Below are 14,470 nucleotides of genomic sequence, written 5' to 3' on the forward strand. Positions count from 1 at the left end.
TCAACTAAAAAAAGAAAAAAAGTAAAAACAAAACCGGATTTCAATCCCTTAGTACGTGATACACAAATGTGTAATTTGCCATTACTTTTTCATGTCTTTATAAGAGTACCAATGTACCAGGCTTATTAGCAACCGACCCGACCGAAACTACTGCTCCATCTGCAGATTTAATTTCACTTTCACGTGGGTGGGGTAAGCTTCTCCCTGATGAAATAGACATCTATGTTATGTCATGTCAGTGGGCAGTAGCTATTCACCACAAATTAACTATAAAAAAGTTTTGTTAGGTCAGTAGCTATTGAATGTCAATAGCTTTTCACCACAAAATTAACTATAAAATTTTTTTTGAATCAATGTCAGTAGGCAGTAGCTATTCTTAGAACCTTGAATCAATGTTAGGTAGTAGCTATTCACGTGAGCAATAAATAGCTTTGTCCTATTGTATTCCCAATCTCATAATTTCTCTTTAAAGTTCAAACCGTAGGTTGACTCTTCCCTACCATCCATGAACATTGCCAAAGAGTTTCACTTCTTGTTTGTCGATGAGTTTTGCTTTCTGTTTGTTAACATGTGTTGGGTCTCCTATCTCTCAAGTATGATTTCAAAATCTCTTTTTTCTTTTTATCTTCTCTCGTTTCTCTCCTTATCTCCTTTCCAAGCTCATAAATATTTGGTTTTTGCCATTTCAAGCTTTTTCTTCGGTTGATTTTTCCTCCTCTTTTTGTTCTTTTCCTTCAAACCGATCATCCCAGGAATCCGACCTGCCAAACTGAAGAATCGAGACAAACGGTTTCATCTGACCATTCGGTCAACAACGGGTGAGAAATCTGTTCACCCGACCTAAGTGGGTCAAGTGACGGTTTGACCCCAAACCCGATCCGCCCGACCCGTGGACGGAACAGCAATCAACACAGACTGTCAGTTCACAATTCCCTTAGCGGAGAGAGAGAGAGGCATGGATGCACTCAATTCTACTAAACCCGACAACCACCAGGTAGTCTCTCCAACCAGAGTCTTGCTTCACTTATCAATCTTATCTATTAATATTGGTTTCGCACTTTCTTCATGACCAAACAGAGTATTAGTTGGTTCATGTCATTTCCTTTATAATTTTTTTACTGGAGGTGGCAGTGTGGCGCGCGCGCACACACCCACACACACACACACACATATATATATATATATATATATTATAATACAATAAATGATTTATTATTATTATTATTATTATTTTTAATTTCCAAGGATAGTATAGTTGCATTGATTATATATATATATTTGATGAATTCATGAAATAGTATGATGCAGTTTCAAATAATTTAATTAAAAAAATTAATTAGTTAATTGGTTTGAAATTGCTTGATTTATGATAAAATATATATATATATATATATACACACACATAATAGGAATACAAGTGTGCAATAATATGTTTGTTTCGGTGATAACGTTTTATAGAAAATGATTAATTTTTTTCAAAAAGTGTTTTCTATAAAACTTTTTTTTTATTATTTATTTATTTATGATTGATATCAACTTTAAACGAGTTGAGAAACAATATCCTAACTTCTCTTATTTAGTTTACTGAAATATTGAATTGTTTTTCAATAAAAAAAATTAGTAGAAGACAATCTTTAAATATAAGTCACATTTTTTATGTTGGCTAAAAATAGTTTTCTTTTGACTCATTTTTTATAATAAGATTTTACTATTAATTTTTAAAATTTAGTTACAAAAATTGGTTGTAGATTTAAGTTACAATCTTACTCAATATCTTTTTCTTGTGAGTGAATTTTGATAAATTCATCATTGGATTACATATTCTTTTTATATCTTCCACATTTGCAAAATTTCTAAAAAATTAAAGTTTAATATCTATGTTATCAATAAATTATTTAAATTGCACGTTTTTGTAATTTAAAATTATACATAAAATATAAGCTTATAGATCATATAGTAAATAATTTTCGATTGACACAAAATTTGACATGTATGTTAAGAGAATAAAGAATGTAGTAATGTTTATTTTATTAAGTGAGGTTGTAACCTTAGGCTATAACTAATTTTGTAGTTAAACTTTCTCTAATTAGGAATTATCATTAGCAAAACTATGTGATGATGCTGAAAATCGTCAGTAAATCACACAGTTTTCACGTGCTCAAGACAACACCTGCACAACACAGAACAAGAAGACCTTAGAAGAGTACCGGTGTGGTACCGGCCAAAGACCCTCCGAAGGTTAAGTTAGAGAGCTTTTCATAACTCTAAAGTGCTAGAGCTGGGGTAAATTATGCATATCGTAGTTTGTGGGGACTTTGGAGTTTTCATAGTAGTGCAGAACCGACATTCATTTCTTGCATAGGAAGACGTTTTCCTTATGAGGACGATCCTCATAAACATGCATATATTGCATGATTCTTTCTATGTTGGGATCCCCTCAACTAGGGTTAATCGTGGGGCGTAAGATATTTCTATGTGGGGTTTACCCAAGTCATGTGAGTGCCACATGACCTTGTTATTCGTCGGTCTTGGGCCCCAAAACCCAGAATCCGTCCATATAGAGGGACTATTTGTCTATTATGGGGAGGGGTCCATCCGTCATGTGGTCTATCCATCCGTCACTCCATTTGCTGCCTTATTCCTAACGGTTCACTAATTCAGTACCGTCAGGTTTATTTAATCGGATTTGTCATCCTTGATTTTCTTCCGCTTCACCATGCAAATAAGTTACCAAAAATAAGCAATTCCAAAAAAGACATGCTATTTGGATGCTTGAATAAATTACTTTTAAATTTGCAATAATGGCAAGAATTATCATTTGCAGAAGAACTAAGAAGATTGTGTCCAATTCATGCCATAGAGACATCGTAAAGTGCATTGTGTTTGGTCGTTTTCAGTTACTTATATATATTCCTTTCTTGTTTGACAGATTTTGGTTGAAGAGAAGTTGCCTGCAAGAATATTGACATTGAATAGGCCTAAGCAACTGAATGCCCTTTTATTTCAAATGGTATGACACCTAACTTATTGAATACTTTTGATGTGTTTTCTTGCATTCTCTTTTATATTATACTACTACGTTATGGTATCAAATACCTCAGTTATCTTATGTTTTTAAATTGATTTATATATATATATATATATATATATAAATGAAATCAAATGAAATGCAATGGCAGGGTGCAAAGCTATGTTTGCTATATGTGGTGTTATTTCTTTGTTTCAAAATGGATGGACTCAATAATCTATTGAGTATAATTTCTGGAATATGGATGATTTTGTATTTCTAGTCCTTTAAGTGGATCAACCATATTCTATTTCTTTGTTCTTTTAAATATACATTCCCTTTTGTTACATTTTGTAATGTCAATCACAATTTTACTTAGGGAATTTTTTTTCATTTTGTAATGTCAATGTGGTTTCTTGCATTCCATTTACTGGTCATGATATTCTGCTTTGTGTAAGACAATGTTATGCATGTTGGGGATAATACACAAAGTAATCAAGAAAGAAAAAAAATGAACACAAAAGACAAATAGAAAAATAGATAACTTTGAAACACAAAAGACAAGATTTATCCTCACACCATTGTTGCTAAAGAGTTATCACAAATTCATCTCCTAGATACAACCAAATTTGTTGGGTTCTACAAACAGGAATTTTGGAGAATACCCATAGGATTTTTTGTGTTTCTTAGAAACTGATTTTGGGAGAGAAAGGAATTAGTTATCGAGTGAACATGAACCACTATTTATACCCATAAGGTTATAATCCTTTAAAAGACACAAATGGAAAGTTTAAATGTTTCATAAAACCATTCACAAATCTTAGAACCTTTTCAAACGTTCAAAACAGTTACCAGAAAAATTCTACAAAAATTTAGTTTTTATTAGTCTCAAAAGATCGAGAGGAATTGAGCATCAATCGAAGGTTCTTCTCAATCAATCGAACAGGTATCAAACATCAATCGAGAGAGGCAGAAACTCTAGATCAAATTTCTTGATCATTTCAATCAATCGAGAAAAATCTCAACCAATCGAAAATTCTTGGACTTGAATTTTCACATAGAAAATTCTAGAACTTGAATTTTCATTTTATCATCTTTATTAATCAATACTCTCTAATCTTAAATATCATTATTACAACCTATCCACGTATATATCTATATATACAACAATGCATACTAATATCAATATTGCAATACTTATGCATGCATGTCATAGTGCAAATGAAGTAACCAATTTGCTATAACATTTTATCTGGAACTTGTGTTTAATGCAAAATTCTAGATTTCTCGGTTATTGGAGCTTTTCATTGCATATGAGGAGGATTCTAATGTGAAGTTGGTAATTGTCAAGGTATGTCCATTCTTAAGAGACAATCTTCATATCTTACCTTCGAAATGCATTGGAAATAAATCAAAAAGAAAGTCATATCTTTCTGACACTTTATTTTGGCTGATCCTCGCAAATGAATGTGTGGGTACATGGCAGTGGATATTACATTTAATTTTCTTAATTCAGGTAGTGCTAATGAATCATTGTGATTGCTGTTTTGTTATGCAGGTTGTAAGGATTTTGCTGTAAAATTAACCCCTAGTTATTTATGTTGGTTCTAAATGAAAAGCCAGTTTTGTGGTGAGGGCGGAAGTTATTTTATTTTGGCTAAATAAAACAGATTATCTTCTTTAATCCTCTATAAAAAAATTAAAAAAAAAGAAAAAAAAAAAAGCAACCTTCTTAAGGCTGTTAACTTGTAAACTTCATCCAGTTCAATTGTAAATTTACTTATTATAGCTAGTAAAGGTTGTTCATATGGAGGAGTCTCAAGACATTTTCTTGTGCAGATATGATAGATAGACATTTTAATTTGTTTAACTAAAGTTTATAAGTAAATAATTGAGCACGTTTTCGATTGTTTCAGCCATGCAGGGAATGCAAACTGATTGCATGTCCTTTGTGGTCATTTTTTTAGGGAAAGGGAAGAGCATTTTGTGCTGGAGGTGATGTTGCAGCAGTGATTCGGGATATTAATGAAGGTATAGGCTCTTTTTATTACTCATTGGACCACCCTCACTGGTCCTCAACATCTAGATTATTCATGACCTACCACCACAGATAAGATTCAACTGCTAATGTGGAGTCTTTCAGTCATCTCTTCTTTACAAGATGCTCAACTTATTTGAATTTGAAGAATTTATTTTTTAAGAAGTAAAGGACATCAATGCTAATCCTGTAATACTTCCCCCCCCCCCCCCCCCAAATTTTTTTTTATGTATTAGGTACCTGGAGGAGGTTAGGTGCAAAATTTTTTTGGATGCAGTACACCTTAAATTACATTTTGGCAACAAATCGTAAACCCCAGGTGACCACGTTCACCATGAATAGTAAATTTTCATTATCTTTTATTTATATTGACTTTTGACAGTAGAGGCATTCTTGGTCAAGTTAGTTTTATGAATATATTCTTACTATTAGCATGTAAATATTGTTGAAGGTTTCTATCCTTAATGGAATTGTCATGGGAGGTGGGGCAGGGGCTTCAATACATGGTAGATTCCGGGTTGCGACAGAAAATTCGGTATTTATCTCTCTTTATCTCCAGTTTTAAGTCATACAGAATTTTACTTTCACCTAGTAGGTGATTATGAATTATACACTTCCCTGACATTTTATACAGCAGGAATGTATTTCCATTATTTTGTCCCATTCAATTGATGATGGTCAGTTTGAATGTCCAAAGCAGGGAATCGAATATGGTTGTTTATCTCGTGGTTCACTACTTTCTCTCCCCCCCACCCCTTTTATTTTAATTGTTGCAAATGTTCTTTAATTATTATGTATAATTGCAGGTACAATAGTTGCTAAATTTGGCTAGGAGACTTGTAGTTCAACCAGCACTCTTGGTATTTCTAATGTAGACATTTTGCATTCAAATAAAAATGAAAAAAGATGCTAAACTTAATTCATTACAACACTTCATAAATTTCTTTTTTGGGTCCTCAAATAATCTTAATTCTTCCTGTATCAATAAGAAAAGAAGAAGAAGTAGAATTGTATTGTTAAACCTGATCAAGAAAAAAAAGCTAATGCTGTCCACTATCATCACTTGTATTTTGAACTCCTTAAAAGGTTCTCAAATTTGGTTTTAGGTCACCCCTATTTGGTCTGCGTACTCTAAATTGCAGTGTCCTATTGCAACTCCAGGCACTGGGGGCTGGCCATTCTATACCATATTTATGTGCAAGAAGTTGCCAGATGATGCTCAAGTTCAAATGGTCCATAAATGACTTAGCCTTTCTTTTGGCAGTGGCAATCAGAATTTCTTCTCTCTTTGCAGATTATAATTTTGAATGCATTGGCAATTATGGTGCCATGTGTTCCATATGGATACATGAGTTGTATTTAATTTTCAATGGAATGACCAATTGTTACAGCTTAATCTTTGCTATGACTTCAGGTTCTGTTTTTTTTCCCCTTTTCTTCTTCAATGCTATATTATTCATTTGTCTTAAAGTGGTATGTAAGTTTGGTTCCACATGGATACATGAGATTTATTTACATATAAAAAGAAGGATTGAACTGCTCTCCTTTTTATACTATTTTTTTTAGCATTATTGTTTTAATTTAGAAGTTCTAGTTTTCTTGAGTGTAATCATCACAGCACTAAAGCACCAAATCACATAAAAACTCCAAAACAAGTGTGCTGGGCAATATTAGTACTAAACAAGTGACCTCCTGGAAGTCCTAGTGTTAAACTCATTGAAAGAAAAAAATTATAGATCTAGGTTGCTTGGTTAACATGCATTTTGATAGTGGACTTGTTGCAGGTCTTTGCAACGCCAGAAACAGCTTTGGGATTCTTCCCAGATGTGGGCGCCTCCTATTTCTTGTCAAGACTCCTTGGATTCTTTGGTAATGGCAATTACATCATTGACCTATATAGTAACTCTTTGGATACCAAATCTTTCCTAAAAAAGGGGTGAAGTTCATTTTCTTCAGTAGTTTGTAGGAGTTTGGTTGGTATATTTCTTTAGCACTTGAATTTTCTTGAATAGTTCAATTCCTATTTGTAGGTTTTAATGTATATGACTGACTGATACTATTGCAAACTAGCAGTATTAGTGAGTATTATATGTGCTTGTTATCATGATATATATGGGACAAGTGACCAATAGAGGTGCATAATCTGTAGGTTGGGAGCCTTATTGGGATAAGGAGTCAGTCAGTTTGTAGAGCTCAAGCAATCAATTTCTATCACAGAAATGAAGAAAAAGGAAACTGGTGATGGAAGTAGTTAAGAACGAACCAAATCTTAGAATGAACCTTGGTTCAACAAAGAACAAACCATAATGGGAGTTGGTTCTTTGTACCTTGCAATTAATCTACTAGAAAATTTAAGTTTTAATAATTCTTCAGAAATTATGAACAAATTACTACATATTTTGACTTGCAATTCTGTCGCTGTCACCAATGATTTCTACTACTGCTTTTCTATTTCTTGAATTTCCCTCGCTCTAACTTATGGTGGTCTCTCTGCTCAGGGAAAGCCTCTACTATCTGTTCTTCATCACATTTATTTCTTATTATATTTATTTTATTTGTTCATATTTTAATTATTTATTTATTACATAAAAGTTGGAATTATATCTATTTTATGTGTAAAGTTGTGATTTTTAACTATGTTTTATGTTGGTTTTAATTCATGACAAAAAGTGTTGTAAGTACATTAAATTATTTCCTTGTATTTTGTGGGATTTTATTGTATTGGATTTAATATTAAGTTGGTGAAGAATCGAGCAAAAAATGAAGATCAGTGCAATTTCGCAACTAGCTCACAAGCAGTTTGCGATAAAGGTTCCTGCAAAAAGATCACGTGAGAAGCGCATGCTGGAAACTGAAAAGTCAAGTGCCCAGTTTCATTTCGTGAGTACTTCGCGAGACAAGCCATCTCGCAAGGTACCCGCGAAACATTCTTCCTGGAGGATTTTAAGTGTGACTTTCTTACCCTTTATCCATACTATATATACTCTCATTACCCACAAAAGTAAAAGAGGTTAATATTTAGAGAGAAAACTCTAGATAGGTTTTTACAACACAACATACCCATCTTTTAGAGAGAGAGCTACTCATCCTTAATGAGAAATCATTGTAACCTCTTCTCCTTTCCTCTTCCATTGTCATACCTTGAGAGGAGATTTGTAGCCAAACACAACCCACACATTTTTAGAGTGTAGAGAGTGTTTTGGAGTTTGGAAAACTTTGGAGATTTGCCAAAAGAAGCCGGTGAGGTTTGACAGATGCAATCAGGCATATTGCGGGATTTAGAAAGCTAGTGAAGACAAGACTCTGAGAAGTCTGTTGGTAGCAGGAACTTGGAGGGCTCAAGTACATTGGGTAGACTAGGTTTGGAGGGTTTTTTGTTATTCGTATACTCCAACTAATTCACTAGTAGATCGATTTCGACTTGGAGGGTCACAGAGAGGTTTTTCGCCAAATTTTTTGGTTTCCTCTTTGATAACACATATTGGTGTTATCTTGTATTTGTATTTCTCTTCCTTTGCTCTTTAAGCTTTATTGTTTATTGTTGCTTGCTTGCTTATGGCTTAGAGAGTAGATTCGGTGATTGCACTTCTTTTACTCTTGTTCCGCACTTAGATAATTTAGAGTAAAAGCAATCTAGCCGTAATTTAAATTTTGGGGTCTAAACAAGCTCATGTGTTTTTAGCACATATCCAAGCCCTTTCACTATGTTTCTTTGTTTCTAAGCTTGAAAGTGTTCTGAAGTGGTCTTCTCTTCTTTTTCTGCATATCTTCTACCTTCTACTTTTGAAATATTTTGCATTGTTTTGTTATTATAATGGTCTTTTTTTGGTATCTCCCCTCCCCTTCCCATCTTCTAAATTCATAACAGTTTGGTTACTTTTTAGATACTTTCATGAAGTTATTGATCTAGATCTCATTTGTACTTGGATTCTCGTTATAATTTTAAATCTTTGGCAGGAGAATATCTTGGTCTTACAGGCACTAGGTTGGATGGTGCTGAAATGCTTGTATGTGGGCTTGCAACTCACTTTGTCCCCTCAGAGGTACGTAGTATTTCATTCTTCTTTAATTATTTGATTTTAGGTATAGTGCTCAAAATTCTAACGAAGGAAAAAGATGCACCTTGTTTGGATTAGGAATAGTTGAAAATAGTGACATACATCAGCATGGTTTTGCTGGAATGTGAAGACTGTACAATGTACATGCAAATTATGATTTATTGTATATTTTTCCTAAGACTTGTTCTTTTTTCTTTTTTTTTTGGTGAGAAATAAATTTGTGATGGAAGCAGCAACATGCATCAGCATTGTTTTTTCCAATCCCTACTTGGTTTAAACTAAAAGGCAAAGTAGTGAAGTGGACAGGATGAGGATACATCGGTCATTTTATTTGAAGAAGGGAGATTATGGTAAAAAAAGAAATTGAAAAGTGGAAATAATTATATAGTCCAATAGCACAAATTAGGAATAAACATGGTAAGACTAGATTTATTCATTTAGTGCATTTGATAATACATCGGTCATTTCATAGGTTTTTTATTTTATTTTTTAGAAACAAATTTTAGATCTACCACATCATAGGTCCAGAAACTCACAAAATAGACCTATTGGATCAAAGTAGACTAAAATGGATCAAAGTTGACCAAAGTAGATCGAATTGGACCAAATAGACCGAAGTAGACCAAATAGACCGTAATAGTCTGAAATGGTCTGAAGTAGACCGAATTAGATCAAGGTGGACCAAAATAAACCAAAATGCAACAAATGGATGGAAGTGCCCCAAGTAAATTGTTGGCTAGAAGTTTTCAGCCCAGAACCTCATGGATCCCTAAGGACTTGGAAACCATTAGAACAACCCCTTGTGGTTAAGTCTAGGATATACTTGCAATCCCTACTTTCTATTTACGAATTATTTTCTAAAATGTTTATCCTCATGCTATTAAGATGAAATACTATGCCTGTGTAGTCATCACCACTATGTTTATCTGCCAAAATTTTTATTTTTAACTTTGTAAGACATTGCCATTTGAATGCCTTATATGTTTTTAATTATTGGCCAGAGATTGTCTTTGTTGGAAGAAGCACTGTGCAAGGTAGATTCAAGTGATCCAGCCATAATCTCCGCAGTTATTAATGAGTACTCAAAGCAACCTTATATGAAAGAGAAAAGTGCATATCACAGGTTATTTTTGCATTCATAATTATAAAGATTATACTTCTTGTTCTAATTAAATGGCCTCTACAGTTTTTATTCATTAAACTGTATTCTATGTATGCCAAGGATTTTTAATACTTATGATGTCGAGGATAATCAATCATGAAATAAACTTCTCTTAGTGAATGCACATATGAAAAAGCTCTGTTAGTTTATTAGCTAGCTGTATGTATCATGTTAACATACAGTGATAAATGAACTATATCTCACAGATTGAGTGCTAGAAGGTTCTATCAGACTTGATTTTGTATTAAAGAACTCTAATGTTTTCATTTTCTGAAATGCAAACCTATCTTTCTGTCGTCTAACACCCTCAAATATATTTTTTAAGTATTTTTTTTAATCTTTCTCAATAAACTTGAAATCCTTATTATTTTTCGTGGTCACTTGGCTACAGATTGAAGGTCATTGATAGGTGCTTTTCTCGAAGAACAGTGGAAGAAATTATATCTGCCCTTGTAAGTTCAATGATATTGAATTTTATCCATGATGAGAATATTAATTTGCTGTCCTCTTTGTCAGATGTCTTCGAAAAGTTTACTAGTGCTTTGAGTAATATTCTTTTATTTTTGGTGTTTACATGTTTACCACTTACCTGACCATGATCTTGTGGTGGCAATTTCAGGAGAGAGAGGCCTTGAATAAGAAGGATAATTGGATCTCTGAAACAATCAGGTCACTGAAGAGAGCATCACCAACAAGCCTTAAAATTTCTCTGAGATCGGTAAGGGAGCAGCAAGCCTTAATACTGCCATTCCAGTCAGCATTTAACTGCTTAAGACTGATTGACTTGTGGTTAAGATATTCATGACATCTTCTGTTGAAATTTAGCTCTGTAGGATTTTCGTTATGTGCTCTAATCATGTGAGGCTATAGAAATCTCTTTTTCTTTCTTTAGCAGAAGTATCATTTATTCTAGTTTCTGAAGGTTAGAAATTCAATTTCAAGTATTATAAACTGGTAAAAGTGGTTGACAACTGAAAACAGTGTCCTTTTTTAAGGAATTTTTATGATAAGTGCAACAAGAACCTATATAAAGTTATCAAAACGGGGATATGGTGGCATCTATTTTTTATTGGACGCTAAAATGTTTGAAGTGCCTATTTCAGATGCAGCATTGACTCTTGTCAGCAAGTGTTATGCTTTCAATGTCCAGCCATTAAACATGTAACTAGCTCTTAATAACCTAAGGAATGAACAGAATTGAATGCTCAAATAAATCAGTTGTTTTCGTTTCTCTCTAGAACAATCAATTAAGAAAAAAAGATAAGACTTCATTTCTGAGTAATGGGGATGAAATTGGTTTGATGCCTAAATACACATCTGCACCCAGCACATGCTACTTTGTCCTTGTGAATTGTGACATAGGTTGGTACAGGTCCATCAGGAATCTGGATGTGCTATGGCCATTGGAGAACAGTTGAGTTAAACATTTTTAGCCACTGTGCAGAGGCGATTGCAGTAGAATTTGAAGGAGCATCCAAAAATATATAGAGAATTAAGTTGGATCCATAGAAAGAAAATGTCCTGCTATTATTATTCTCTCTTTTGCTTCAGAGGCCAATATGAGTTTTACCTTGATCAAAAATAAATAATGCCCTTGTACTTTCTGGCTTCCTTTTTCCATAAAGGGCATAGAACGGATTTTTTTATAAGCATGGTGAATTTCCATTTTTTTGTATATATGTGAAGTCATAGTTGTAATAGTAGTACAAAAATTTTTATCACTATGTGCAAGAAAGCATATCATTTGAGGTATGAAGATGAATGTGGGGATTGTGTGTCACTTGGGATCCAAGCTTGACTTGGTTATCTGACAGATGATCCACTCTGTTGTATGGATACCACCATAATAGAAATATGATATTTAGTTCCCTCATTAACTTTATAACTAAAGACAAAACTAAGCAGCCATCCAATTTGTCTAAATCTTGTGAGATTGTTTCCACTTTTTAACGTTTATTTTCCTCTTACAAACAGATTAGACAAGGACGGCTCCAAGGTGTTGGTCAATGTCTTGTTCGTGAGTATAGAATTGCTTGTCATCTCATGCAAGGAAAACTCAGCAAGGATCACTTTGAGGTTTCAGCTTACTCAAATATTTATCTTCTCCTAATTTCTTCTTTTGACGATTATTTTAAGATTTCCCCTTTTTACTGTAGGGCTCTAGAGCTATACTATTAGATAAGGATAAGAACCCAAAGGTAGACATGCATCTTTTTCTATATCTTTGCCATTTAGATTTTTCAGTCCCAATGATTTTCATAAATATAGATTTCTGTTGGTTTATTTTTCTTATTTCATCTTTGGCTTCCTATCTCTCCCAGTGGGAGCCCTCTAAATTGGAGCTTGTTAGTGACGATATGGTTGACTCATACTTCGCTATGATGGATGATGAAGGCTGGGAAGATCTAAAGCTCCCTGCGAGATCTAATTTGCCTGCATATGCCATTGCAAAGCTTTAATGCGTGAAGGTGAAAAATGTATAAATTATTTAGAATGACAGTCCGAGCAGACCCTGAGGTTATTTAGAATAAGATTCTTGGCCCCTGGTTGTGATTTCAACAAACCATAAGAAATTTCCAGTCTTTCACTTCTTTATGTTTGTCAACACTTCTGAAGTTTCTGCAACATTGCTAATCAGTTCAACTTTTGAGTCATTTGATTTAGCATCAAGTAAATTTATGTAGTTTCTGGATGAGAATGATGTTCGACCAGGAATAAATGAGAAACTCCATTTATGACAATTGAGTTGCAACCTGGTGTCTTTTGAATACATTTTTTGTGCATAAGTTATCTCACTCTTTTTACTTCTTCCCACTTTCATAGATGTTTGAAAGAAAAACATAGATTCCATCATTTTCTGATTCAAGTTTTAGCAAGTGTCTGGCTGCTTCCTCCCCTAAATTGATTTTTATAAACAACTAGTCGCTAACCCGTGCGATGCACGGAAAAATTCCAAAAATGAAATATTTATGAAACATTCTAAATAGTTTTTTTTAATAAAAAAAGATCAAAAGCGATGGAACTCCAGAGCTTGCTCTTACTTATTACATAGTCCTATAGGATATATGTCCTGCCTATTTCATAAAAAGCTTGAATTTGTTCTAACACATCCAAAATCTCATTCAAGCATGGTTCATGCAACCCAATTGATGCTAGCAATTGTGAGTTGGCAAGCTCCACAATCAAATCTCTGATCCATAGTTCTTGACAGGAGTGTAACACTCAATAGAGCATGGCAGCCATCCACAATGGGTTTCCTTGGCAAGGAATTAATTTAGTATGGACTATAATAGGAGAATCATGACTATCTCTAAAAATAATGCCAAAACTTGCGCAATAGGTGGCTTTGAAAAAAGGCTAGTGCTATGTCTAGTTTTGAGATGAGGAGAAACAGGATTTGTAGTTGTTGGGCTCACTTAATATTTAAGTTTATGTTTTTTAGCACTATAAAATTTAAAGATATTTTAGGCTAGTAAACAGTTAAAGTTATTTTGGTAATAAGTGGGGTAAGATATTTTCACAACACTTTTACAATAAATCTTAAGTGATAGGTTGTTATGAGTGGGCAAAAATATAATTTAAGTTGTGGATTCAAATTAGAACCAATAAAAATTTATTACATATGTTTTGTCATAAAAATGTTGAGAAAATATTATGGATGTAGTTTTTATAAAAAATAATAAAAAAAATAAGAAAAAAGGAGTGTTTTGTTTGCAAACAAATATGAACCACATCAAGTAAAATGCCATTGTCCACCAGAACTAATAAAACGGTAAAATGAACAAATAAAATAGTAAATGTATTTTAGTGGGTTATTGATTTGTGAGAAGGAGTAGCCTAGTTGTGACACAAGACCGAGGCCAAAATTTTGTCGGCTTCTTTTTCCTCTGTTTGCTTTTCTTATATTTATAGACATGGTAACTTAATTGCTCATAACCTTACTAAACATGTTAGTCATTTCTTATGGTGTGGATGGAGGATGTTCCAACACACATAAACTCTATTCTCTTAGCCGATTTTGGCTAGTTTTGGTCAGCCTTTTTAATACAACATGTTGATTTGATTCTCAAAAAAAAGAAAAAAAGATCTCCAATGTAATTTTTTTTTTTAATGAGGAAGAAGCAAAACAATAGTTTTTTTTAGATGGTTGTTCAAATAACTTTGTATTCATCCTCTTTTTATATTTTTTTTAATTGTCAATTAAT

At 33.3% G+C, this 14,470-nt stretch overlaps 1 protein-coding gene across 5 annotated transcripts; it reads left to right on the top strand.

Annotated features, from left to right (window-relative positions):
* Positions 1-543: 543 nt before the first annotated feature.
* LOC115983273 (3-hydroxyisobutyryl-CoA hydrolase 1-like) lies at positions 544-13,017 on the top strand. 5 transcript variants are annotated; one of them, XM_031105917.1, is made up of 15 exons: positions 544-593; positions 776-994; positions 2,930-3,010; positions 4,290-4,358; positions 4,975-5,038; positions 5,282-5,364; positions 5,497-5,580; positions 6,830-6,914; positions 9,003-9,088; positions 10,105-10,226; positions 10,657-10,717; positions 10,885-10,983; positions 12,240-12,341; positions 12,422-12,463; positions 12,587-13,017. In XM_031105917.1, the coding sequence occupies exons 2-15, from the start codon at positions 956-958 to the stop codon at positions 12,722-12,724; spliced, it is 1,155 nt and encodes a 384-aa protein (XP_030961777.1). In that variant the 5' UTR covers positions 544-593; positions 776-955; the 3' UTR covers positions 12,725-13,017. The 5 variants fall into 5 exon arrangements, with proteins under 5 accessions (XP_030961777.1, XP_030961779.1, XP_030961780.1 ...); XM_031105920.1 differs by having other exon boundaries at positions 556-994; positions 2,091-3,010; XM_031105921.1 differs by having other exon boundaries at positions 556-994; positions 2,825-3,010.
* Positions 13,018-14,470: the final 1,453 nt, after the last annotated feature.

Source organism: Quercus lobata, chromosome 4 (assembly GCF_001633185.2).
Source record: "Quercus lobata isolate SW786 chromosome 4, ValleyOak3.0 Primary Assembly, whole genome shotgun sequence".
Taxonomy (NCBI): Eukaryota; Viridiplantae; Streptophyta; class Magnoliopsida; order Fagales; family Fagaceae; genus Quercus; species Quercus lobata.

Bases quoted from the DNA above. Each gene is read 5' to 3' on its own strand.
- LOC115983273 (XM_031105917.1), top strand. From the start codon at position 956: ATGGATGCACTCAATTCTACTAAACCCGACAACCACCAG. The intron at 9,089-10,104 runs GTACGTAGTATT...ATTATTGGCCAG, and splicing joins CTCACTTTGTCCCCTCAGAG to AGATTGTCTTTGTTGGAAGA. The intron at 10,984-12,239 runs GTAAGGGAGCAG...TCTTACAAACAG, and splicing joins TTAAAATTTCTCTGAGATCG to ATTAGACAAGGACGGCTCCA.